We start from the raw sequence: 26225 nt of genomic DNA, 5'->3' as shown, positions 1-26225 counted from the left end.
AGTCAACAGATGATGCGGCCATAGGTCTTTTTCTTCTCCCACATGCTTCATATATTTCTGTGTCATAATAATAAAAGAAGTAGAAAAGGAGTATGTTCAGACTAAAATGCACTATCTGCAACTGATTTCAGTGTAGTGCAACCTCAATCATGTCGAAAATCTGGAGACAGAAACACACAAGTTCCCTACTGTTCCAACAATGTACTTCTCAAGCTCACATGGATCTCATCAGTCAATACTTGTGTGTTATATGAGGAGTCAAAGTTATGGCAGTGGTTCTACAGAAGGACTGAGGATTCTAGTGGATGAAACATTATCTTGTGTCTTCTGAAATCACGTTGTTTTATTTTTACTTTTTAGTTAATGGCCACCAGGGATCAGGGAGTTTTTCTTAGAATTGTAGTGAACCGGAATGGGTGGCTTAATCAACTTCTCCCAAATTGCAGTCACAATAAAAATGGTTTACCCTGTTAGTTGGCATTAGCCCTAAAGAAAAAGGAGGTTCACCTTGGTGTCAATGAGAGCTTTCTTGCTAAAGCTAACAGTAGCTATGTATTTTCTGACAGGACTGCAGACAGGGAGGAAGGGGTTAAATCTCCCCATGTACCACAGTTCTGATAAACCCATGATGCCCTGTAGCAACTAAATGCTTAAATAAACAAACAAACCAAAGATATAACTTCAGGTAATACATTTAACATCAAATATATTTTTCCTGGAACATTCATAACAAGAATGCTTTCTCCCCCATTATGCAAGGATTAGTATAAAGACATTAATTATGTAGGCCTACAAGAGGCCTTATATGCAGGTTATTTTTATAGGTATTAAAAATGCACACAAAACAGTGAAACCACATTTAGCCTTGTATTTTCAGTGTTTTAAGTAACATACCGACCCACAGCAGAAAACTAGGAGAAACAAGCAAAAGGCACAGATTTCTCTAGCTGCATATTTCCCTCAAAATTAATGTCAATGCAAAATTTGCACCTTGTTTAAAATGGCAGGAAATGCGAGAATATACAGTTGATGCAGGATTATACAGTTTATGTAGGATTTATTACACCAAATGCTGGAATTACCTTTCTCCTCTCACACACCATTGGCAAAAACATCATTAAGACAATGCTGAAGAATACATGCCTTCAACTTCTTCCTTCTGTTAACACATCACAATGAAAAACTTGTGGAATGACCTGTATTGCTCCTGTTTATGAACAGCAGGATCCCCACTTGGGGCAAGGGAAACACAACCAACTCTGTGTCACGTTTTGTTGTGTGCCGTGTGGCCAGTTTTGAACAAACAGCCTTCAGGGATTAAAGCGAGTCTAAACTAATTTTCACTTTGAGCCAAAGAAGCATTTGATCCCTCAGGTACAAATCAACCTACTCTACCACCCAGGGAGCTGTATACCGCAAGGCGTACATGTTTATAACCTCAGCTCTCAAAGCTCATTTCTTTTCTTTCATTTGGACCGTAAAAACAAATTAGGAAAAGCCAACAGAGGAGGATCATGGACTGAAAGCAAATCCAATCTCTATTCTGGTCACCAAGAAACAACCATGCTGGGAACACATTTGATTTACCTATATGAGATATACAACATAACCCTCCTAATCAAAGTCATCTTGTTAACTAGAGATCATTTCAATCCCAGGTGGTATAACTACATCTTGAAGATGTGATCATTAACAAGCTTTTAAAGCAAGTGGCTTTAGACAGACTAGAGCCAGCTGGCCTGTAAACTTGGTGTCTTTTCTCCCTCAGTTCTCAAGCAAGAGAAGCTGCTCACTCTGTTATCTGAGGGCAACTGTTCAGCATTCCTACTGATTAAGAGTGGCACCTTTTCAAAGAGAAAAAACCCAAAGCTGCTTGTTTTAAAAACAGATCATCAAAAGGAATAAAAATCATACACCTAGCCACCAGTGCAGTGAAGAATAGGTGCTGCTCCCAAAATCGTATTTTTCTTTGATTACCTAAATTGGTTTGTAGGCAGCTGCCAAATACGTGGAATATCCAAAAGCATAACCAATTTGAAACAAAGACTTTGCTTACTACCGGTTTTGTTCTAATTGAAAGGAAAATACATACACAGTCTACAGGTACACAAAGATTACAAATCTCCTCTTACCACTTTCAGCTAGCCAGGGAAGAAGTATGCAGAAAATGCACAGCCTCATGGGTGCAGTTTCAATCCATTAACAGTGTAGCCAACCAATTTTTCAGATTATTATAAAAGGACATTTAAAGAAAAGGATCTGGCATTCTATAGCTACTGATGCAGACAAATATGTCCATAGGCAAAAACTACTAAGCATCTTCCACTTAGATCTTAAATCTAATTGTATTATTCTGATGGAAACAAATTTCAAGAAGTCCCTGTGCATTCTCTGAGGTATTGCAGACTGAAAAATATTAAGAATAGCACTTTCTAGTATAATATACAGTACTTTCAATGGCAACTGAGTTATCATAAATTTAGTAACAAGCATCAGATTAAATAGCAGCACACATACACTGTATACGCACAAACATATATTTACATTCAACAGTCCCAATAAATAGCCTATTTAGTGTGAGAAGCATCTCTTCAGAGGCCATTAGCCATTTGGCAATAAACACATTAAAGAACATTCTGAGTTATCTAGTGCAAACTGTCATGTTATACTATCCTAGTTAAACCGCTCCGTTCAAGCCACAGAAGGTTTACTAAATTCACCACAATTCTTCTGATACTCTTAAATTCAATTACTCCCCACAGTATGCCTTTTTTAAAAAACCAATGTGTAGTTCTTGTCTACATTAAGGAGGCTTTCCATTACTCTTTTTTTTGGGGGGGGGTCATGCTCCAGGAGACCAGTCTCATAATGCCCTTTCGTCTTGAACTTGCGTTCTTCCAGCCCACAATGCGCTATGTGATACTCAACATGTCATTTTTGCTACTCCATACTCCAGAGTGACAACATTGGGCTCAGCTTTAGAGAGTTCTTCCATGTATTCGCTGTACCGATTGTCTGCTGCATTGGAGCCCTCTACTGTTCGAATGCAGTCACTGCCATGTAAGATTGGCTGCTCTTTCTTAAAGCACGGAGGCGTTTTCAGGACGAGGGACCCAGGACTAACAGACTGCAAAGGCTCCTTGGTGAAAAGTGTATCCAACTCCTTGTTTCCGTGGCACTCAAGTTTCTGGGTACAAGAAAAATAATTCCAAGTAACTTGTTTGGTGAAACCTTTCCTTTTCTGCCTTTCCAGATTTGATAAATGATCAATAACACACACTCCCTTACCAACTGGACTTTGATCTTTTATATCAACATATGAAGTTACCCTATAAAAGTCAATTTTGTTTATTGAGCCTACTACTATTCTTTTACTTCTTTTACTATTTCTTTGTAAAAAAAATAGTAGTATACTACTGTTTCAGATTGTTTTAACTGAAGACACTAGGGAATGAACCTTATGCCAGTATCCAGTATCACCTTTTGCCCCCCAGAAATATCAGGTTCTTCCAGAGGTTGGAAAGTTGCTTTTAATAAGAATATCATGACAATGCTGAGGCTTGTCCATGACATAACAGAGGGAGGATGGTATTCTGTGACTTCAAAGTAACTTTCCAAGCTCCAGTTCCTGATCTTTCCTCCATCCTCTACTGCTCATCAGCAACAGTACTACATGCACCAAAAGATAATTTTGCTTCTCATCTGTTGTGGACAGCATCCCTAGGTAACTGCCCAGGTAATCTGCTAGCAGCTATAGAAATGAATCCTATAGCAGCAAAAAAATAAACCTGAACACACGAAGTGTGTTCTAAAATATGGGCTAAAATATGGCTTGATTGAATGCAGAATGAAAAAAGGTTCTTGTGTGGGAGAGGGGAAAGTGCAACCCTTTGCATACTGTTGGACTCCAACCCCCATCATCCCTCACCAATTACTATGCTGGCTAAGTATGATGGGCATTGCAGTCCACCAATATCTAGAAAGCCACACATAACCAATCATCCTTTATTATTGCATATGCTGGCCAAAAATGATGGATTTATTTGGCCATATACACAACCCATCCTTGCCTTAGCGGAAAGCACTCCCTGATTCTTTCCAGTCAAATTGTGTGCAGGTATTCTTGAATGGGCTCAGTGGTGAAGTGCTAACTTTCTGTTACCAATAACAAAAAAAATCAAGAAGTTCAAAACAATAGAGAGAAAATGATTATTTTCAAAGGAATATATGGGATGTAGCCTATAACAAAGGAAGGACATTTTCAGAAGAAAGCAGTTCTATGTCAGAATCTAAAATAAAAAAAACAGTTATTTGCTAATACTCACAGCTTCCAGTTCCTTAATTTCTTTCTCCATAATTTTGTTTTGTTCACTCAGGGTCATGACATGTTTGAGGATAGACTGCCTTGGATGCATTGTGTGATCAAACTGGTGATACATATTTCTCCAAAACCTGTAGATGCCAGCAACATTGTCATTTTATTACACCACTGTGATTGATTGATGGCATAGAAAAATAAATAAATATAATTTACATACTTACTTAAAATTAAAGGATATTGTGTCAGGCTCCATGACCGTAAGTGACTGAGAAAAATTCTCATTGTAGAAAGGGTTTAGATATTTCTGGTGTTCATCCAGAAGGAAAGGCCACAGTGAATAAGTCTTCTCTTTAAGCCTCAAGGTAAAAAAACTCTTAATTAGTTACTATCATTTTTGTACCATTATAATACAGCAGCAAACTCATCCATTTCATGGACACCAGCACCTAGACAATGGCTAAAATCGAGGAAATCTTCTGCACACATCTCAAGCTCTAAATATTAAACCAGAAGAGGCAAAAATAGCACACCTTGCTAAATGGATGAATGCTGAAGAATGAATCCCACCTGGACAAGACTCTAGCTGGACCATCTGGAAGTCACTTAGACTTTGAAGTGAAGTAAGAAGATCAAAAAATAATGAAGTAAAATGGGGCTACATACTTGGATACAGGGCAAATGTTCTGTGACTATGGAGAAATTCTATCAATGCAGCACTTATGTACATGCAATTTATGCCCCAGCACGTGTACAAAAGAAGATTGAGCAAATGGCTAAAATAAGGCTCTTGAAAAAGATGGCTTCTGGTCAAAAGATCTACCAATCTTCATATTTTAATTTGTTTTTAATTTTACCTATATTTCATATACTTACATAATTTTAAATTGTGTAATACTCTGATATGAAAAAAGAAGGAAAGATCTCAGTGGCAAACTACACATGATTTGGATTGTGTTACATTCCTATGGATCAGAATTGCTGCTTCTTTTTTGAAATTGCAATGATGTGGAGAACTATGATCTTGAAGCAGTGACTGAACTGTGGTCACAGTGCCACAACCCATTTTCTTTTAACTGGCCTCTTCACACAGTCCTTCTCCACAATGCTGTTTCCTCAGTTCCCCAATGTGGAAGAGGGACAACAGAATCAAACACTTGTGCTTATTTATTGCTTTGGAAGACAACTTAAATCATTTAAATGGAATATATGGGGGGGGGGCAACTACTAAGATTCTCTCTTCCTGGAGCAGGGATGGGGTCCATGAGGCCATCAAGACATTGCTACACTGAAATTCCAAATAGTCAACAGTATGGGATGGCAGGAGTTACAATCCAATAATATCTGAAGAATCACAAATTTCCTACCCCTCTCCCAAAGAAATACACTCTCAGGAAGGATTTTAAGCACTCGCTGTTTTCTAATTGAGCAAAGCTTGCTCTCCTCCAAATGTTACCTAATGTCTAAATATTAGACATAGGCAGGCTGTCTAATTCATTCATCTCGGGGAAAATGGGAGATGCTGCACTGCGAATAACAGATTGCTAATAAAAAGCCCTACTTGAGTTCTTCCCGCTCTTTCTGGCAGTTTCCAATGAAGTTTCCAAACTGGCATGAATGGACGTGTTCGTGGATCTGAAGGAGAAAAGCTTCATTGTACTCAAAAGCTTGGGGAAACTGCTCTGTCAGATGCCAGACGCTTTCTAAAAACTGGGCAAACACTGGTGAGATTTCCTTTGGGTCACCATCCAGTTGACCACATCTATAAAATATATTCAATGTTAATGAGAGAGAAAAAATCATACTTTAAGATCGTTGTTTTACAAATCTGTATAGTTTTATGCAAATATATACATTAGATATTAAACAAGATGAACCACAATTCATTAAGCAGTTTAACACAATATCTTTGTAACAAGACATCTTACCTGTCTGAAAATTTGTGTCCAAAAGCAATCCAGTCTTTTTCTATCAAAACCTGGGGGGCGGGGGAATACGTTATCCACTTTACAGTAAGCTTTACATAGTATCTCTGAGGTCACATTTCCCATGTTGGGTTTCTGAACTAGACTGCTAGAGCAGAATCCAGAAGAACCCCAACTCAAAATATATAATACACTTCTATCTACAATCAAGAGTTGCAAAGCAAAAAAATACAACCAGTTGAACCAACACGTTTAGTACTTAAAATAAGGACAAGAATAAAAGCAGCATTTTCTTGTACAGTTGGACCTCTATTTCCTGTTCACTAAGGAATAAACAGAACAATTGGATTTTTCCAAGATGATACCGGAAACCATAATAATTATAAAGTGCAAGTACAACCTGTGTCTTACTGACATAAAGCTTTTTTTTAATCTGAATTTGGGTCTTTTCCACATATAGCATAAAACAGACCTTTGTTTTTGCTTGCTTTCATTTGAAAAATTCCACCTTAATCTGCAACATATATTCCAATAAACTCTCTATGAGCAACATCATGTTTTCCAATCTATATGTATTCTAGCATGCATCTACTAAAAGCAACTTCATGTTCTTTTGATACTCACCATGAATCCCTTAATTGTTCTGTAAAATGGATCCAACAGTACAGATCCCAGGGAACACACTTGAGACGTCCGGTCCCAACCGTCAGAGCAATGTACAAGGACACTTGCACCCTCAAAAGCTATGGCCTGTGAAAATGAGAAGACTTAACTTGCATGTGCCACAGAGACGACAACAAATGGTTCAAATACATAGCCTCTTCCCTGTCTCACCTGAGCCTCTGAACACTGCCTCCTAGTGCTGTCTTAACTTGGATCTGCTCTAGTTGTGCCAACAGATTGCAGCTAATTTTCTTGAACAGATCTCTGGTTTTTCCCTTTCTATTATTTTCCTCTATTTCTTTGCACTGTTCATTTAAGAAGGCCCTCTTGTCTCTCCTTGCTGTTCTTTGGAAGTCTGCATTCCATTTTCTGTAACTTCCCCTATCTCTCTTGCATTTTCTTTCCCTTCTCTTCTCTGCTATTTGTAAGGCCTCGTTCGACAGCCACTTTGCTTTCTTGTCTTTTCTTTTCTTTGGGGTGTTTTTTGTTGCTGCCTCCTGTACAATGTTACGAGCGTCCATCCATAGATCTTCAGGCATTCTGTCCACCAAATCTAGTTCCTTAAATCTGTTCTTCACTTCTACTGTGTATTCATAAGGGATTTGGTTTAGATTATACCTGACTAGCCCAGTGGTTTTTCCTACTTTCTTCAGTTTAATCTTGCATTTTGCTATATGAAGAAGATTATCAGAGCCACAATTATCTCCAGGTCTTGTTTTTGCTGACTGTATAGAGCTTCGTCATATTTGGCTGCAGATAATACAATCAATCTGATTTCGGTATTGCCCATCTGGTGATGTTCATGTGTAGAGTCACCTCTTGTGTTGATGGAAAAGAGTGTTTGTGATGAACAGCTTGTTCTCTTGACAAAACTCTATTAGCCTTTGCCCTGCTTCATTTTGAACTCCAAGGCCAAACTTACCTGTTGTTCCTTTTATCTCTGGACTCCCTACTTTAGCATTCCAGTCCCCTATCATAAGAACATCTTTCTTTGGTGTCAGTTCTAGAAGGTGTTGTAAGTCTTCATAGAATAGGTCAATTTCAGCCTCTTCAGTATCGGTGGTTGGTGCATAAACTTGGATTACTGTGATGTTGAAAGGTCTGCCTTGGATTCATATTGAAATCATTCTATCATTTTTGAGGTTGTATCCCAGTACAGCTTTTCCCACTCTTTTGCTGGCTATGAGGGCTACTCCATTTCTTCTACGGGATTCTTGCCTAGAATAGTAGATATAATGGTCTGAATTGATTTCACCCATTCCCATCCATTTTAGTTCCCTGATGCCCAGGATGTCCATGTTTATTTTTGCCATCTCCTGTTTGACCACATCCAGCTTACCAAGGTTCATAGATCTTAAATTCCAGGTTCCTATGCAGTATTTTTCTTTGCAGCATCGGACTTTCCTTTCACTTCCAGGCACATCCAGAGTTGAGCGTCCTTTCGGCTCTGGCCCAACCACTTCATTAGCTCTGGAGCTACTTGTACTTGTCCTCCACTCTTCCTCAGTAGCATATTGGACGCCTTCTTACCTGAGGGGCTCATCTTCCAGCGTCATATCTTTTAGCCTTTTGTTTCTGTCCATGGAGTTTTCTTGGCAAAGATACTGGAGTGGCTTGCCAGTTCCTGCTCCAGGCGGATCGCGTTTAGTCAGAACTCTCCACTATAAACTGTCCATCTTAGGTGTCCCTGCATGGCATAGCCCATAGCTTCTCTGAATTACTCAAGCCCCATCGCCACGACAAGGCAGCAATCCGTGAAGGGGTTAGCATTGGTACTTTTATTATTTACAATGAATTGACATCTGGCACCATGGTGAATTTTTTTAAAACATAAAGTAGAGATTTTATTTACAACAAGCACACATCTCTTTGGTACTTCTGTTTGGGGGAGGGTAAGGACACGAAGGGATCAGCACAGCCCACAGCTTAAATTACTCAAGTCCCTTCACCATGACAAGGCAGCAATCCATGAAGGAGATGTCACCACTACCAAATCCTTTTATTAAACAGAGACTGAAACTGGGTCTTTCTGCATGCAGAGCATATGTTCTGCTACTGAGCTACAGTCCCATTTCAAACTGGGAGAATGGGAACTCTGAACATGATAGAGTGCAGAACCTCCTGGAATACTCCAAGTTCTAAATTATTTCAGTAGTAAGACAGAATGAAGACAGGTGTGGCTGCGGTACAGGTAAAAAGCCCAGAAAATAATAAAGCATGCAAACTAAGAGTTGAATTTCCTGGCATGTATTATTGGCATTTGCCATTTCCCCTAAACTAAAGGATGCTAATAATTACTTTGGATAGGAAGATGGCAGCATCCAAAACGGCTTTGATGTGTCGCAGCCACCCAGAGCTTTCCAAACCGGACAGAAAGTCGTTGACTGACAGCCCTCTTGTCCCACAGACTAAAAAGAGAAGAAATTTAGTTGTTAAACACAAATGGCACGTTGTTCCCAAGGGATTAAAAATTACCAAAGTGAAGACTTTGAGCATGCACAAAACCTGGAAGTATGATGTATAGAGAACACCATGAAAAGAATGGAAAATTTTGAGACTTGCCAAATATAAGTAGATCTGTCCTTACCCCCATTTATCAACATGACACAAGCATTTATCAGAAGAGGATGTTAAATTATCTGTGTTGCTGGGAGCTTGAATGAGTTTCATGGAGCAAAAAAGGGCAGTTCTTGGGTAGGAAGCAATGGGTGTGTTCACAAAGCTGCCAGCAATTGTGGAAAGTGCATTCCACCCCTCCAGTGTCCCATTTATCTGCTGACCATGTATGCGGTGGCAATCTGTAAACTGTCCCTTCAAAAAGGCAGTTTAATTCTTTAATTACATCCTTACTTTAAAGGGGTACATTCATCACAAAATGGTCTCTTTGTGTGTTCTTAATGTTCTGATCAAACTAAGTATTCAGTTACATATTAGATTTCATAGATCAGGGGTTCCCTACCTTGGACTGCAGCTCCCAGAAACTCTGGTGGTAAGAGCTTCTGGGAATTGTGGCCCAAGAACACCTGGGTTCCCCAAGGTTGGGAGCTGCTGCCCTAGGTTTATCTTGTTAACTAACTTACCTGCTCTTTTAGAAGTAGCCATTTACTCAGGCAAACACCAAGTTAGCTCCAGCAACTACAACTGCCACCAGAAGTGGCTTTTATCTCACTTTGAGCAATGGGTATGTTACAAGCATTGTTCAAGTGGATGGAATAAGCTCATGAGAGCTTAACTTTTCATGTGTAAAATTTAAGTGACAATAACAAGCTACAGTTACTAGGATGCCAAAACAAGATCACATGATGTTCTGCTTATATAAATAAGCACTTGCTGTCGGTGAAACAGATGCACATTCTGTTCAGCAAACACATTTCCTCAATTCAAATAGATGGCTGCGGCTCACAGAAATTCACAAAAGTTGCCTAACCTTCAGTTTGTGCAGTATAAGCAGTCTTTTAGACATAACAGTTGATCCACTCTGTTCTGTCTTCTTTTTTGTGGCTTGGTGATCACATAATTTATCTGAGCTTTAGGTCTATTAACAGTCAAACAGTAGAACTGCGTTCTTGTTTTGCCATTCCACCTACTCTTGCCAGCGTCCAACAAGCTTTTGGTGTCCAACCTTCTTCTCCTCTCTTTTTAATGTTCCTTTCCTTTCCTGCCCCCTGAGTGATGGGCGAGCCACTCCTTGCCTGCAGCCCCATCTCACTAAGTTTCCTATCCCCTCCACTTCCAGGTTCCAATGCTCCCGAGCGCTCCCCTTTTTCCTGGGGAAGCCTTTGGGAGCCCTGGAAAAGGGGTGAGTGGGGAACCTTTGATAGTAAAACAATTGCCACCATATCACCAGCGGCAGTTCTAATCACAGTGGTGGTAATCTGGCAATGATTTCTATTGAAGGCTCTCTACCACCATCCCAAGGCTCCCAAATGCTTCTCCAAAGCAAAAGGGAGCCATGGCAAGCCTCTAAATCAAAAAGGAAGTGAGACAGGAAGCTTTCAATTCCTTTAAATTAATTATTTCCAGCACCCAGATGCAATTTATGGCAGAGTAATAACAAGATTTTGCACACTGATTCATTGCTTTCTCCAAGAAGTCCTTTAGACTTTTTACATGAGCATCATTGTTCTTATTTCAGCTCCTTTATATCACTTACAAACACCTATACACATACCTTCCAAAAGTTTCTGCAGGCTGGACCTCATTACATGGATGTTTTCAATACCAACAAACTGGAATCTAATATTGGAATAATTATCTTCATTTTCATAGCCTTTACCTGCTGCTCTGTTTGCCATTGCATTCAGCTGGGGGGGGGGGAGGTGAAATAAGCAAAAAAAAAAAACCTTTAAAAATTATTATTTATTTTTGCATCCAGAACAGTGCTTAATTGGGAGCGAGAACTATATTATAGCCTTCATATTACATGACTTCCGGACCATATAGAAGTTCTGCTTGTCTTCGTAACCTCTCCTAACAAAGGCAAGCCACTAGCTCTGCTGAATCTCAGTTCATTACAGTGGGTAACACTTCATCTTGTGTTTGTACATAGGGAGGAAATAACGTTATACTATCTAGCTGCATGTTACACAGAAAAGTTGAAAAGTTATGAACAAGCACTATCAAAATCTATGCTGTGACTGGGATCAAAGATACTTTAGGACTTCACAAACATAATCTGCTTCTGAAAATATTTTCCATTTTCAATATGCCTTACTATGTCACATAGAAAACTGCTCTTTTGAGAAACACTCGACTAAAAGACTCTTGGAGACACAGAGTTAATTGCACACTTCACTGAATCTTGGACAGGCTTTCAGTCAAATAAGTCAATCCTTCAAAACATATTTTTAAAGAATATAAATGGATACAAAAGACAGAAAGGCAGGTTCAGTAACAGTAGTTTTCCTATGGGAAAATGCAGCTGCTAGCACATTCTGGGTAACAGTAATTCCAACTCATTCTTCCCAATTCAGAACTAAAGTATCATTTAATACTGAAAATCAAGCAGAAAGGAAAGGTACATACTTTAGGTCTGGTGTCTACAACATACATATAGTTATTAGTAGGATTGGCTTTACTGATTGCTTGCAACATGTGTTCATCCTCCAAACATCTGGCACTGAATCCTGAGAGAGGCTGACTACATCTGCAAATGGTAGCCTAGTGAGAAGACAAAAGGGATGAACACAAAAATAACAGTACAGAAATATAAAATCTCTTAAGGGATAATAATAGCACACTGAGCTTTTAAATTTAGCTTTTCATCTTCTTGTTACTGTAACAAAAGATGAAAGGTAAAACCACAACAGTGTGGAGTGTGAACATGGGATGCCTTCAGGGAAACACTCTCCTTCCCCAACTAAAAACTGATATACTGAGCATATTTTATTATTTCCCATTGTGACTGGTAGAAAAGGTTTGCCCTTCAGTGATAAAGCTAAAGACTGAAGAGGACAGATACAGACTAGTTGCTTAAAGACAGACATGCAGTTAACAATATATACGAAAGTATATTTGTAATGGTGGCTGACTGAAATCAACTTCAGTACTGAAGATGTGTTATCGACTAATAACTGAAGTCCCATTGTGTAATATAGTAAGTTGCAATTAAAGCAGACACACTGAATCAGTGGAAATTATAATAATATAATTTATTGTCATTGTAAGTACTGTATATACACAGTATACCCATACAACGAAATTCACATTCAGGAGAGAAGTAATTACAGAAGTAATTACAGTAGTAATTACAGATTACTACTCATTAAATCCCCACTAATTCAATGGGCCTACCCTAGTTGTGACCTACTACTTTAAGCAACACAATTTCAGCTTCCTAGAGGATATCCTAAAGTAACAACAAGTTCAGATTCTTCAAACAGTGTGAATAACTGCAATACAAAACGTTAAGCTGTAAAGGTTCTTCAACAAATTTAGTAGAGGTAAGAAGGACCTAACTGAGAGGGACATAGCATATTATTACACACCACTATCATCCATTTTTGCTCAACTACATACACCTAGGGACCTAGGTAACTATACTCACCCTCTTGTCTTTTCCTGTGTTGGAAAATGGCCGTTAGCCCACTTGGACTGAAAGGAAATCAGACTATACCTCATTAACTTTATGATAATATGACAGCACAGGGAACCTTCCTTTGCTTCGGAACTTAGAACTGCCAACAATTATAGGCTTGCTTGCACTCCGGGGAACATAAAGTTCTCTGGGATATGTTTCACAGATCTGCAGTGGGGAAAAAGGAACTGAAGAATTATCACACATTTTAAACATGGTGTACAAGTGACAGCACTCCCTGAAATCAATGGAGAAGGCCTCACAGGTAGAACTGTCTGAATGCCATTTCTGCCAGTTAGCTGGATTTGGGATTGTCTGATCTAGCAGAATTCTGATACTGGAGCACTAGAAAAATTCTGTGAAATGAATCCTGGGGTAAACTGAATGAAGAAACAGAATGCAGTCCCAGGCATAAAAAGGTCCACACTTTAGCCATTCCTCTTAAGGCTGATGGTAACAAGAGTGAAGAACAGCAGTAGCATCTAAATCAGGGGTCTCAAACATGCAGCCTGGGGGGCATTTGCGGCCCCCCAGATGATAGTTTGTGGCCCTCGCCTTGCCTGCCCCCCCAAAGTGCCCACACATCATCTGCTGTCAAGAGTAAAAAAAAAGCCTTGCCTCGCTCGCCGGCTCTCTCCCAAGACAGCACCTCTTGCACCCTCCATCCAGAACTGCAGCCTGCCAGCCAGCCCACCTGTCTGTCGGCTAAGGAAACTCCTGGGTGGCTTCCTCGGGCTCTGATGCGGCCCAGCCTCACCCAGACTCTGCCTCTAGCGGCCTCCAGGTAAATTGAGTTTAAAACCCCTGATCTAAATAGTAGATAATATTCATATCTTAGCACAATCAGACCAATCCACCAACACATATATGTGGGGCAGCTGTACAGTTGCCTCATGAAACCCGTTAAAAGCCTTCTTCAAGATGCTAGTTGTTATGCATACTTGAAAACAAATAAAACTATAAATAATAAAGCAAAATAAAATGGGGTACTTCTCACTCTCACCCTGATGTTTCCAATAGTTAATTGATCTATGGATTTCCACAATAGTTTCAGCATTATTTTCCCAGACAATTTACAGATAATGGATTATATTGTTTTTCTAAAGTTAAAAGTGTGCAAATAAAGTGATGAATGCCCCTACAGAAAGGAATTTTTTAAACCAGAACTGCTACTAAAATTTACCATAGGCAGGACAGAAAATAAAAAGCTATTAAAAATGCAAGAAAAAATAGTAAATGCATTGTTATCTGAGGAACCTTGTCAGTTATAGTGCTGGCTTTGTAGCCATCAAGATTAAAAGCAATGGCAGACAAGCTAAGGAAAATCTCTGAAATAAGAGAAGGGTAATACAGAAGAAGAAAACTGTCTAGCTAGGAACTTGGAGTATGGTTGTTGTGGGTTTTTCGGGCTCTTGGAGTATGTCTGTGTGTGTGTCTGTGTGTCTGTGTGTGTGTGTGGAGTACTAGAAAATAAAATACCTCAACTACCTGATGCAGAATATTCAAATAAAATAGCTCAGCTAGCTGGTATAAAATATTCAACGTAACTCAGAAATTACAATTTAATAAAAGGTTTTTGTTAAAACTAAGGAAAAAAATCAGGAACCAGGGATATGGAAGCATTTATTTCAACTAAAACTCAACTTCTGACGTTTATCCTGCTCTGTCTCGTCTCTACTAACACCAGAGTTGGGCAAAGTAGCTTTAAAATTGGTGCAAGAAATGAAGTTTCCAGAGAGCACCTTTAAAATAGAATTATTATATAATGACGAAGAGCAGGGTGCACTCTTCAAGCATCATTATTCTAGCAGCAAGGGCAAGGAGTGTGACTCCTAATCTTAGACTTCAATTCACAGGAACCTAAAGGAAACTGACTGGATAATTTGAGAGTCATTGATTCCAGATATGAGCAAATACCTCCCAGCTTTCAAAGCCAACATACTCTATACACAGAACATAGAAGCTTAAGAACTAACTAAGAACTAACACTCAGCATAAGTCATAACAAGTTGTAATTTATTACCTTATAATCACGGTTTGCATCTGATAAATGCCAGTCAGAGTTTGGCACACCCATCCGATTGTATTCCTCTGCCAGATCAATGATCTGCCACCCTTGCACCCTCTCCACTTCATTCTGCTTCGGGTTGTATGAGAATGCATACAGCTCATCGTATCTTGCTAAAAAAGAAAAAGAGAGGAAGACAAGAAGACTCAGCTCAGCTGTCCAGCCTTAAGACAAAATGCATAGGAACCTCTGGATCAATTGCACTGTGATATGGAGGGCAGTCACCTTACCTGGCCTTGAAAGCTGAAGCAAGGAGTTATAAATATCATGACAATCCCTTTCTCTGGGAACAATGAAGTGAACTACCCTGAAGTTCTTGCACTGGATCACTAGGGGGCAGCCAGAAGTAGTCAAGGCAAGTTTTTCCACAGCAGCAATATGATGGTGCAGTATCTGTAACACACAAGAAGCCACAAAGGCTAAAAATTACACTAATGGAAAAGTACTGACCATAGGAGTGTTCAAAGACATCTTCACAAGCCACAGTTTCCATAGAAGACACACAAACTCTGAATGTACATATAATATTACAAGAACAATGATAAATAATCATATGTCATCAGTCAATTCTGACTTATGGCAATCCGTTTCAGAGTTTTCAAGATTGAAAATACTCAGAAGTTGTTTACCATTTCCTTCCTCTGCGGGCACCCTAGCATTGTGAAGCTTGCTTAAGGCTTCACAGGCTGGATTTACTTGGAGGAGGCAGGAGGCACAGCGGGGAATCAAACTCTCAGCCTCTGGCTCCGCAACCAGATACGTACCTAAACCATTGGACTTTCCAACCAGCTATAATATTACAAGAAATCACACCATAACTATCTTTTTATCCTTCAGTCTCTTACAGAGTTTAAAGATAAAAGGCAAATTCAGTGGAATTTTGACCTTTTCACTAATATATACACACTACACATTGACAACTTTATTTCAAATTTCCCCTTAGATTCAAAAGAAATTTATCATTTGGGATGACCAGACTATAAGTAGGGGCTCTTATTCAAGAACACAATGCAAGGCTCCTTTGAGTCTTAGCCTACACTACACAGCAGTGCGCAGAGCAGGACACAAAGACAGAGATTCACACACAGAGGCGGCATGGGAAATTAATACAATGGTCCTATAGTTAATGCACTCTTCAGTGTCATCTTTTCTGAACAGGGGAATGCACATTGAACGTTTGCTTCCAATCTGTAGACCATTGTATTGTTTTCAATGTTTGTTGCCATAGCATTATGAGGACCTAGACAGATTCCGTCTCTATAACTTAAAATAATTCTATAAGTATCCCATCTACACCCAGTAATTTATTTTTTCCAACCACTTTGACAGCAGCTTTCACTTCACTTTTTAAAACTGCAGGTTCTTCATTACACAACTCTTCTTCAAAGGAATCTGTTGCCCTTGTACCACATCTGTACAATTCCTCAGTATAACATTTCCATGTCTTCATTTTATCCTGGTCAGATACAGTGGTGCCTCGAGTTATGAACTTAATCTGTCCCAGAAGATGTTTGTAAGTGGAAATGCTCGTAAATCGAAGCACCATTTCCCACTGAAATGCATGGGAATGGGATTAATCTGTCCCAGCATTTTTAAAAAATACCATAAACAAACAAACAAACAAAGCACACAGAAAGCTCCATTGGAAGGCACTGGGGCTTTAAAAAACACACAACCAAAAATAAACAGAGCAAGCCCCAAAGGCTGCAAAAAAAACCCTCCCAAAAAATAAACATTGAGCAATCCCCACGCTGGGACTGAAAAAAAAAGCACAGAAACATAACCCCCCCTCAGCCCAACCCCCCCCTGCAATTCCCAGCCAGAAGTTTTTAAAGAGCAAAAAGCAGCACCTTATCAGGCAGACTGAAGCCTCCTCTGATGGCACTCACTCCCCGGCGGATGGCAGCCGGCAGTGTAGTGGGCCCTTACTCGTGAGTAGACCCGTTCCTTCAGTGGCCCTTACTAATGAGTAGACCCGCGCCAGGGATGGGCAGGGAGCGCACCGGCTTCTCATGCCCAGCGGCAAACTGGAGATGCCCTGCCCCTCCTTCCTCCTCCTGCACCGCAGGAGTAAAAAAGCTCCCTGACCCCCTGCTCTGACCATTGGGTCAAGACCTACAAAGAATCAGCCTCTTTACCACCAATGGTTTGAATTTCCCACCTTTCCCCCTGCCTTTTTCTGTTCTTACATCGAAGCTCCCCTCGCAATTTGAAGCAAAATTTTGTGAGCGGTGCTGCTCGTAAGTTGAAATGTTCGTAGGTAGGGGCATTCGTAAGTCGAGGCATCACCGTAGTATGTTCACCTATCAATCTTTCAGCATCCCTAATATAAGTTTAAATTTCCCTTTTATTTCTTGGAGCAAATGGAAGAATTCTTGTTTTTCCTCAATTGTTGTTCTATTTCTTTGCACTCATTTCTATAATATTTCTCCTTTTATCTATGTGATTGTTGCTGAAAAGCTACATTCTGTTCCTACTTGGCACTTTTTTAAATTTTTCCTTCTTGTCTGTTTTTAACAGTATTTCTTCAGTGATCAGTCTAGGCTTTTCTTTTCACTAACAGAATCTTTCCCTAATAAAATCTGTGGTTTTAAACCATACTTCCTTTGGCTCAGGGTCAACTGACATTAGTAACATAAATCTGTGCTTTATATGTACTTTAAATTAATCATAAATGTTGTTTACATTATATTTTGGCAAAGGGTGGATAAAAATGAATTATTTTTAAAAATCAAATTTATTTGAATTAAAAATCAATTTTTTATTCAAATTGTCAAAAAATCTAGTTTTTTAGCTGTAAATCGCTTCTCGGCCTTTTAGCTAAGATCAAGTGTAGAAACTGATATTGAAATTTAAATTCTGATTTAAATAATGATCCACCCTGTTTTGGCACTAGGATTCTTTTATTGTTCTTTTCCAACTTCAGACTAATTTTTAATATAATCAATTCATATCTACTACCACAGTCTGCTCCTGGTTTTATACTGGAAGAGAGAATAAAAGTTCTTCATCTACCATCAGGAGATACTCATGTATACAGTCATCTGTCTGGTTACCTGAAGCATGTAATTGCACTAACCTGGTTGGTTGTTGACTTCACATAAGTCTATAAGTCCCTAGCAAATTCTATGATTTGCTAGTGAAATAATAACATTATTTCTTTGCAAAGATTAAAATTAAGATGTAGAAGGGGGGAGTAAATTACAGTATTCAGAAGTCAGTAAAATGGGATGGAATTATACAGCTTATGACACAATACATGGAACACTTTAAAAAACATCAGCTTGAAGAATCAGTTTCCAGTTTTACATGTGAAGGAATGCAACTGTGTGTCTTGTATCTTAGCAAGGCACAGAAGGAGGCAGTGACAACAATTCTCATGCTTAACATAAATTCCACAAACATGCTGTAACAATATCTAGAAGTAGAGCTACAGCTCACAATTCCTGAAAGAGTGCACTGTAACACGTTGAAAAAGTGAGGATTAAAATCAGCAATCTCATGGAGGTGCACAATTAAATAGTCATTTAAAACAATCAGTCTTTCCATCTCTCACACATAAGGCCACTTGCAGCTGCAAACCACTGGCATAAACCACAATAATGATTTCAGGGAGTTGTCCACATCCGTTCACTTCACCCAGAAGACATAAAAAGCAAAGTGTAATTAAAGAAGTAAATGTGAGAAAGTGCACTCAGAATGCTTACCCATGTTTCCTTCTGGTTAGAATCAATAAACAACAGATGAGTTGCCGTGAGATAAAGAGTTCCTGTTTGTGACTTGATACTGGTGCTGAAGCGGTCTAATAATTTCACCTGTTCAACCTGTGAGTGAGAGGGGAAGAAAAGCAATATACTTCCATAAGGTGTAGCTGGATGAGTCTGCAAATTGCTGCCCTCACTGTCTGAAAAATATCTCTCAATTTAGACCTTTTCTAAGAGTGATCTATCCTCTGCCCCCACAGAAGGGAAAGGAAGGAAGGAATGTGCTCTGGCACCACCCACTGCTGACTTCAACTTTGCCCCTCACTTGCACATAACCTATGTTAAATTATCCCAAGATAATAGAGCCCTTGAAAGTTATTTTTTTAAAAATATTTCACTTCTGTTTTGGCCATGACTTAAGACTCATCCCTTTCCCTCTTACTAAAGAGAATACCTGAGAACACATTTTCCCAGTATAGTATTTGCACTTGCAAATCTTTAGCCTTCACAGGACTCTATAGTACAAATGCATGTACTAAGCATGTGATGTTTTAGTGCACATCTATATGATGCAAGAAATCATACACATACAGTAGTGGGATGAACAGCTCCATCAGTATATTTTCTGAGTTTGCATTGTCCAACTCATGCTGATTAAGATGACAAAATTCTGCCAATGCCAGTAAAATTCTAATTGAGCAGTAATTCTAAAACAACTCGCTTTAGAGACTTCTTTTGCCTAGGTAGTCTCTGGTGAGGTACTTGGTGATGCCTATAGTAAAAGTGGAGACTCTAGATAAGTAATGGAGAGTCTCAAAGAGTAACACATCATGTCAAAGAGGAATAATTACCACACCACTTTGACCACATCAAATCACACCTGATTTCTGAAACAAAGTAAGGTCCAGTCTTGTTAATACTTAGATGGGAGATCATCACAAAGTACTTTGGATATCCAGGTAGGACTAGGGAAAGGATCCTGACTAAAACCTCTGGCAGTCAGAACTGAAGTACTAGGATAGATAGGCAGACTCAGTATAAGAAAGCTTATGTCTGTCTTAGAAAAACTTGCAGGAGCATGTAAAGCATTGTGTTCAATGTGTATTCATCAATCTTTAAACTGAAGACTGTGGGCTAAATCCAGTAGCTAGTCCTAAACAAAGCATGCTCACTGACTGAATGAGACTTAAGCCAATACATATACAGTATAAGCTCCATTGATTCAGCGAGTCTACCATGTCTGGGACCAACAACTGGATTTAACTCACAGCCATGTTTTCGAGATTCTGAGTGCGCACAGCTCCTAAATTCTATGTGCTAAGCAGCTAAAGAATTCGAATTTGAAATACAAAGTAGCAAGAGAATATCCTGCATCAGCAATACAGAAAACTGCAGTTTCTGATATCCTAAGAAAGGTTTTATGATTGCTTATTCTACTGTTTCGTTTTCTAAAGTATTGGCAGCATGAAAAAGTAAATATATCTTCCTTATAATGTTCAGAAAAGTGAGGAAATTGGGAAGAAACAGATAAATAGTCTTTCAGTTTGTGTTTTCAATCAAGTGTGAAATTAAAACAGCTTCCTGTGGACATTCTATGCAAATTTACATTGTAAACTATTTAGAACTATCTATGCAAACAAACTGGATTAGAGCCTCAGAATGGAAGATTGTGGGGGAGAGGCAGAAATTTGACCATTTATAAACAACTGCAATAACTTGCTTCACTCAGTTATCCTGTATCTTCTTCATAAGCACAAATAAAACGCCAGAGGAGGGCAACTGTAGCTTTCCATATATTGTTGGATTGCTCCTCACATAATCCTTTACCACTGAGGGTGGCATGAGCTGATGGGAACTGCAGTTCAAGAACAACTGGATGTCCACAACTGTCCAAAACTGCTGCATACCAATAAATATTTACTTATAAATGTCATCTAAAATAGTTTAGCTGTACCAGCAGCTATTTATATATTTTGGGTCATAGGAAAAAGAATTTAAAAATGAAACCTTCCAGAAGGTGTTGCCTTTATGTTATAAAACATAGCTTTATTCCTTTTCTCCATAATTTATTTATGGTTAGTCCGATGAAGTCCTGTAAATGATAATTTGTGGAGGAATAGTAACCTAAGTGGCAATTGATTTTTTTCTACTGTCTGATTATTTGCATTACACATCAACAGAGTAACAGACAATCCATAAAAAAATAAAATAAAATGTTGAAACTGAAGAGCAATGTGGCATAGATGCCATTAGTTAAGAATTAGTGAAGAAAAAAGGAAATCTGCACTTCTTTTAAGCCCTACTAAACAAAATGCTGCATAAGCCATGTTGCATTATGCTGAATTCACCAACACAGGCAGTCTGAACCTATAACAAATAGCTTTTCCCCCTAACAGATTTAAATGTTTCGATGTACCTTAAAATGGAATGCCATTCAGGATGTAAATTATTCCCCATATTATTTTTGTGATAAATGTTGCTTTCAAAATACAGGAGACTTTTCTTCAATATTCTTCCTCAAGAAATAAAAGAGCAATTTCCTTAATCTTCGGGAGTAGACAAAGGATTAGAGCCTGCTTCCTCTTCCCATCTGATATAATTTTGTCAAAGCTAAAGATACCACACACCATCACTTAGCAAAAGTGTTATCTGTCGTGCTGATACAGCATATTATAATGGCAAGCATATGTCTAAAGGATTTAGAGTTTCTAGCACACAACTTGCATTTTCAAACAACATCAGAGATCCTCTGCACTGCAACCAAGTTTTAACTGGAATGAAGTAATAAATGGTTGTGGAGTAAACTTTTATTTACTTCTCCATGTTATGTACTTTATCCGTACCCCTCCTTTCTCCTGGAAAGGGACTCCAGGCAGCATACAACAGCTTCAAAATATATGCTTAAATGCACAATAAATTAAGATGTCAATATTAAAATACTATTAAACCAAATAGTGTTAAAAAATCATTAGGTAAAATATAAAAATAAATGCAACTTAAAACAGGGGGGAAATGCACCAGTATCTGGCCAGCAAGGGTGTTTTGCTGCCATACTGATGAACCCCCACAATTTTTTTAAAGAAGGAAGGGGGCAGAGAAATACACAAGAAGAGGAAGGGATATGCCCCGCTGCAAGGGTGTAGATAAACATGCTGCATCTAATTTAACCAAATAATGTGGAACGGTTAAAAATATATGAACCACTATCACAAGATGTGTCACGTGACCACAATGCGCAACTCTACAGGAAGCAGAAGACATGAGAAAACAAGGGGGTATTACTGTAGTGGGTCTGCAGCCTAAGGTATGTGCCATTTTAGCTAAGTTAGATATTTCCAGGAATGTGTGCCACTGGAACATTAGCTTGAACTCCTATGCACCACTGAAGCCAGGACATGCAGGCTCATGGATGAAAATGCAAAAATAAAGATGACCTCAAATACAGAAAAATATAAAATAACACCTGAAAAAAATATGGAAGCCAAAGGAAAATATGCAAAAACAGAAACTTATAGAAGATTTATAACTCTTAATGTGTATAACAAAATCAAGGAGGAAGCAGACATATTTTTGAAAAAAAATGACAGTGTCCACTACCAATTGTCAGGAACAATTCTTTGATACGTGTGGAGTAATTTTACTGTTTGAAAATAAAAACTTAGACCAAATTTGATACTTGACCAGAAGTGCAAAAATCTGGAATCTACAATATAGTGAATAAATCTTGGCAAAGGTCCTGGACTAGGGGGTGTATTTACAAAGTATTAACAGTAACAGACATTGATGATTTAGATTTTAAAACTACACAGAAGCATTTAAGTATTTCTGGAATCAGGAAGGTAATCAATGAAGAACTATTAAAGCATATGAATCAAGCCAAATACGAAACAATGCAGAATGCCTGAATCAGCCTTATAATGAGAAATAAAAAGTAGATTGCTACAGCTGACTGTATAAGGTGAAACAAATGAGGTAAAAACTCTGAAGAATCTGAGAGACTGGTTTGGATACAACCTCAAAGCACTGTTTTGAGCTGCTGCATTCAAGATGATATCCAGCTTCTGGTACAGAAGAAGACATTTTTTACCTTATAGCCAATATTTTGGATTTTGGCTAGAGGTCAACCATGACCACTGAAATACTGAACTTGATTTATTGGTTGATGTATTGTAGAAGGTATGTGGTGCTGTAAACGTGTGTGCATGTTTGGTCTGGAATAAGATGAAGAACCAGAGAGAGAGCAAACACAAAGATGGATACCAACAAAACCATAGGAATTATGGGACTTTACATTTCTGGCTATAAGCCCTCGTTGTGAGAAATTCAACTACTGAACTGTGAACTTTTTGAACTATGCTTTCAGTAAGTTGACAAAAACCATCTGGTGCTAATTGAGGGAATAGAGCAAAGTTGGGGATTAAGAAGACCCCGGCACGAGGATCCTCCAGAGCAAGCAGATTCCACACCTGTCTAAAAGCATTCCATACTTCACAACAGGTGATAAGAACCATATATCTAGGGTAGCAGTGGCGAACCTATGGCACGCGTGCCACAGCTGGCACACAAAGCTCTTTCTACGGGCAGGCGAACCATAAGTCACTGGATCACTACTCCCCTCCCCCCCGCAGCCAAACCTGTGGAGGCAGCTGCAGTTGTGGTGCTGACACTTCAACAGGTGGCAGGCCAGGATCTGGAGCAGCTGGGGCTAGTGGCAGATCCAGAGTGGGGTCTGGAGGCACCTCCATGCCTGGGATTCCACCTTCCACCGTCACTTTCGGTTCCGCCACCACCACTTCTGGTTCCACCATGGCCCACCGCCCACTGGGTTTTTTTTCTTTTTCAGTTTGGGCAGTTTTTAGCTATTCCCTATGTGGACCACAGCAAACTATGGTAAGTTCTTAAAGAAATGGGAGGGCCTGACCACCTTATCTCCTGAGAAATCTATATGTGGGACAGGCAGCAACAGTTAGAACTAGATATGGAACAACTGATTGGTTCAAAATTGGGAAAGGAGTACGACAAGGCTGTATATTGTGTCCCTGCTTATTTAACTTATATGCAGAATACATCATGCGAAAGGCTGGACTGGAGGAATCCCAAGCCAGAATTAAGATTTCCGGAAGAAATATCAATGACCTCAGATATGCAGATGATACCACTCTGATGGCAGAAAATGAGGAGGAATTAAAAGAACCTCTTGAGGGTGAAAGAGGAGAGCGCAAAAATGGTCTGAAGCTCAATATCAAAAAAACTAATATCATGGCCACTGGTCCCATCAATTGATTAGGCATCCTTCAGTCTTGAGAGACTATGGTAACGTGCTCTGTATGGAGGACTTGGAACAGCGTCTAGTGTGGCTGAGAAGGCCAATTCGAGAGTGACAATCCCTTCCACATTGAAAACAAATACAATCTGTCCCCTGTCCAGCTCCCTGATTTGGCTAGTTTGGGGACTGCTTCTTTGCCTCAGACTGCTGTACAAGTGTCTCTTCAAAATGGGAGAGGCCATTATGCACCACCTGCTTCCAGGCTGAACACTCAGATGTCAAGGTTTCCCATCTGTTGAGGTCCATTCCTGAAGCCTTCAGATCCCGCTTGCAGATGTCCTTGTATCACAGCTGTGGTCTCCCTCTGGGGCAATTTTCCTGCACTAATTGTCCATACAGGAGATATTTTGGAATCCGACCATCAGCCATTCTCATGACATGCCCAAGCCAACCTAGAAGTCGCTGCTTCAGTAATATACACATGCTAAAAATTCCAGCACATTCTAGGACTACTCTATTTGGAACTTTGTCCTGCCAGGTGATACCAAAAATGCGTCGGAGGCAACACATGTGGAACGTGTTCAGCTTGCTCTCCTGCCTTGCACAAAGGGTCCAAGACTCACTGAAGTACAGGAGTGTGCTCAGGACACAGGCTCTATAGATCTGGATCTTGGTATATGCTGTCAGCTTCTTATTAAGCCATACTCTCTTTGTGAGTCTAGAGAACATAGTAGCTGTTTTGCCAATGCGTTCATCCGCTCGACATCTAGGGAAAGGGTGTCAGAGATGGTTAAGCCAAGGTACACAAAATCATGAACAACTTCAAGTTCTTATGTAGAGATGGTAATAGAGGGAGGTGAGTCCACGCCCTGGCCCATGACTTCTGTTTTCTTCAGGCTGATTGTTAATACAAAGCCTTGGCAGGCCTTGCTAAAACAATTCATGAGTTGTTGGAGGTCTTCAGCAGAGTGGGCAACAACAGCTGCATCATCAGCGAAGATGCATCGACTGGTCCCATCACCTCCTGGCAAACAGAAGGGGACTATATGGAGGTAGTGATAGATTTTACTTTCTTGAGCTCCATGATCACTGCAGATGGTGACAGCAGCCACGAAATTAAAAGATGCCTGCTTCTTGGGAGGAAAGCGATGACAAACCTAGACATCATATTAGCAAAGACATTACCTTGCCAACAAAGCTCCGCATAGTCAAAGCTATGGTTTTTCCAGTAGTGATTTATGGAAGTGAGAGCTGGACCATAAAGAGGCTGTCCGCCGAAGAATTGATGCTTTTGAATTGTGGTGCTGGAGGAGACTCTTGAGAGAAAGAAATCAGCCCTGAGAGCTCACTGGAAGGATAGATCTTGAAGCTGAGGCACCAATACTTTGGCCATCTCATGAGAAGAGAAATCTCCCTGGAATGCTGGGAAAGAGTGAAGGTAAGAGGAGAAGGGGACAACAGAGGATGAGAAGGTCCACAATGTCCATAACTGATCCCAACTGATCTCTGTTTTGTAAAGCAAACACCAGAATTTGGGGGACTGCAGCTTAATTGCTCATTCATAAAGAAGTTTACTCAGAAGAAAGCAGAACCTCCTTTGAATCAGAGTTCAACCCTAGAACCTGCTATAGGTCAGAATATCACATGTGAAATAAGGATAGCGTGTCTGCCTCTGAATAGCTGCAGAGTTGTTTCCCCTCCCTACCAAAGAGTCGGCATCACATGGCAGATTAGGTATGGGAAAACATGCCCTGCCCAGTTTAATGGGATTGACTCCCTTGGCAGCATGCCTCTCTTTAAATGTTATAGCCGTAATGTTATTTACCTAGAAATAGCTCCATAGGTTTCAGTGGAAATTGTTTGCACGTTAAATATGTTCAGCCTAAATGACTTCATTTATTAAAATCTTTTATCAAGAAGCTGTGAAGAAATTTTCCTTTATAGAAACAACAGAAAGTCTTGGAAGCATGACTGTATTCTTATGCAATGTACAAAGACTGAACTTTTTTGCCTTCCTTCTCAAATGTTCCTCTCCCCAATGTTCATCCTATTGAACAGGCATTTAATCTTGCTTTTTATCTTCTGAATCCTCTCTCTTTCGTTCCTCTCTTTCAGTTCAGCCTATTGCCCAACCACATTTCTTGCACCCAAACATACTGTAAAATTACAGCTCTTCCTCATGGTGAGTGCAACTGAGAGCTAAAT

General features: G+C 39.5%; 1 protein-coding gene and 1 pseudogene across 2 annotated transcripts in view; one reads left to right on the top strand and one right to left on the bottom strand.

Annotated features, from left to right (window-relative positions):
• Positions 1 to 676: 676 nt before the first annotated feature.
• The window catches only part of MTMR6 (myotubularin related protein 6), a 31912-nt gene continuing 6363 nt past the window's right edge, over positions 677 to 26225 (bottom strand). For both annotated transcript variants that reach the window (XM_078390022.1, XM_072993718.2), the window contains exons 2-14: positions 18758 to 18874; positions 15281 to 15443; positions 15006 to 15163; positions 13022 to 13150; positions 11932 to 12066; positions 11078 to 11210; positions 9205 to 9314; positions 6868 to 6993; positions 6247 to 6296; positions 5880 to 6080; positions 4543 to 4677; positions 4326 to 4452; positions 677 to 3187 (exon numbers count right to left, since the gene is read on the bottom strand). In XM_078390022.1, coding sequence (XP_078246148.1) covers positions 2924 to 3187; positions 4326 to 4452; positions 4543 to 4677; positions 5880 to 6080; positions 6247 to 6296; positions 6868 to 6993; positions 9205 to 9314; positions 11078 to 11210; positions 11932 to 12066; positions 13022 to 13150; positions 15006 to 15059 — 1464 coding nt within the window. In that variant the 5' untranslated portion in view covers positions 15060 to 15163; positions 15281 to 15443; positions 18758 to 18874 and the 3' untranslated portion in view covers positions 677 to 2923. The remainder of the gene's footprint in view (positions 3188 to 4325; positions 4453 to 4542; positions 4678 to 5879; positions 6081 to 6246; positions 6297 to 6867; positions 6994 to 9204; positions 9315 to 11077; positions 11211 to 11931; positions 12067 to 13021; positions 13151 to 15005; positions 15164 to 15280; positions 15444 to 18757; positions 18875 to 26225) is intronic.
• On the top strand, positions 17851 to 17954 carry LOC140706242 (U2 spliceosomal RNA; annotated as a pseudogene).

The sequence above is a fragment of the Pogona vitticeps genome, chromosome 3, assembly GCF_051106095.1.
Source record: "Pogona vitticeps strain Pit_001003342236 chromosome 3, PviZW2.1, whole genome shotgun sequence".
NCBI lineage: Eukaryota > Metazoa > Chordata > Lepidosauria > Squamata > Agamidae > Pogona > Pogona vitticeps.
This window is presented reverse-complemented; position numbering and strand designations above follow the sequence as displayed.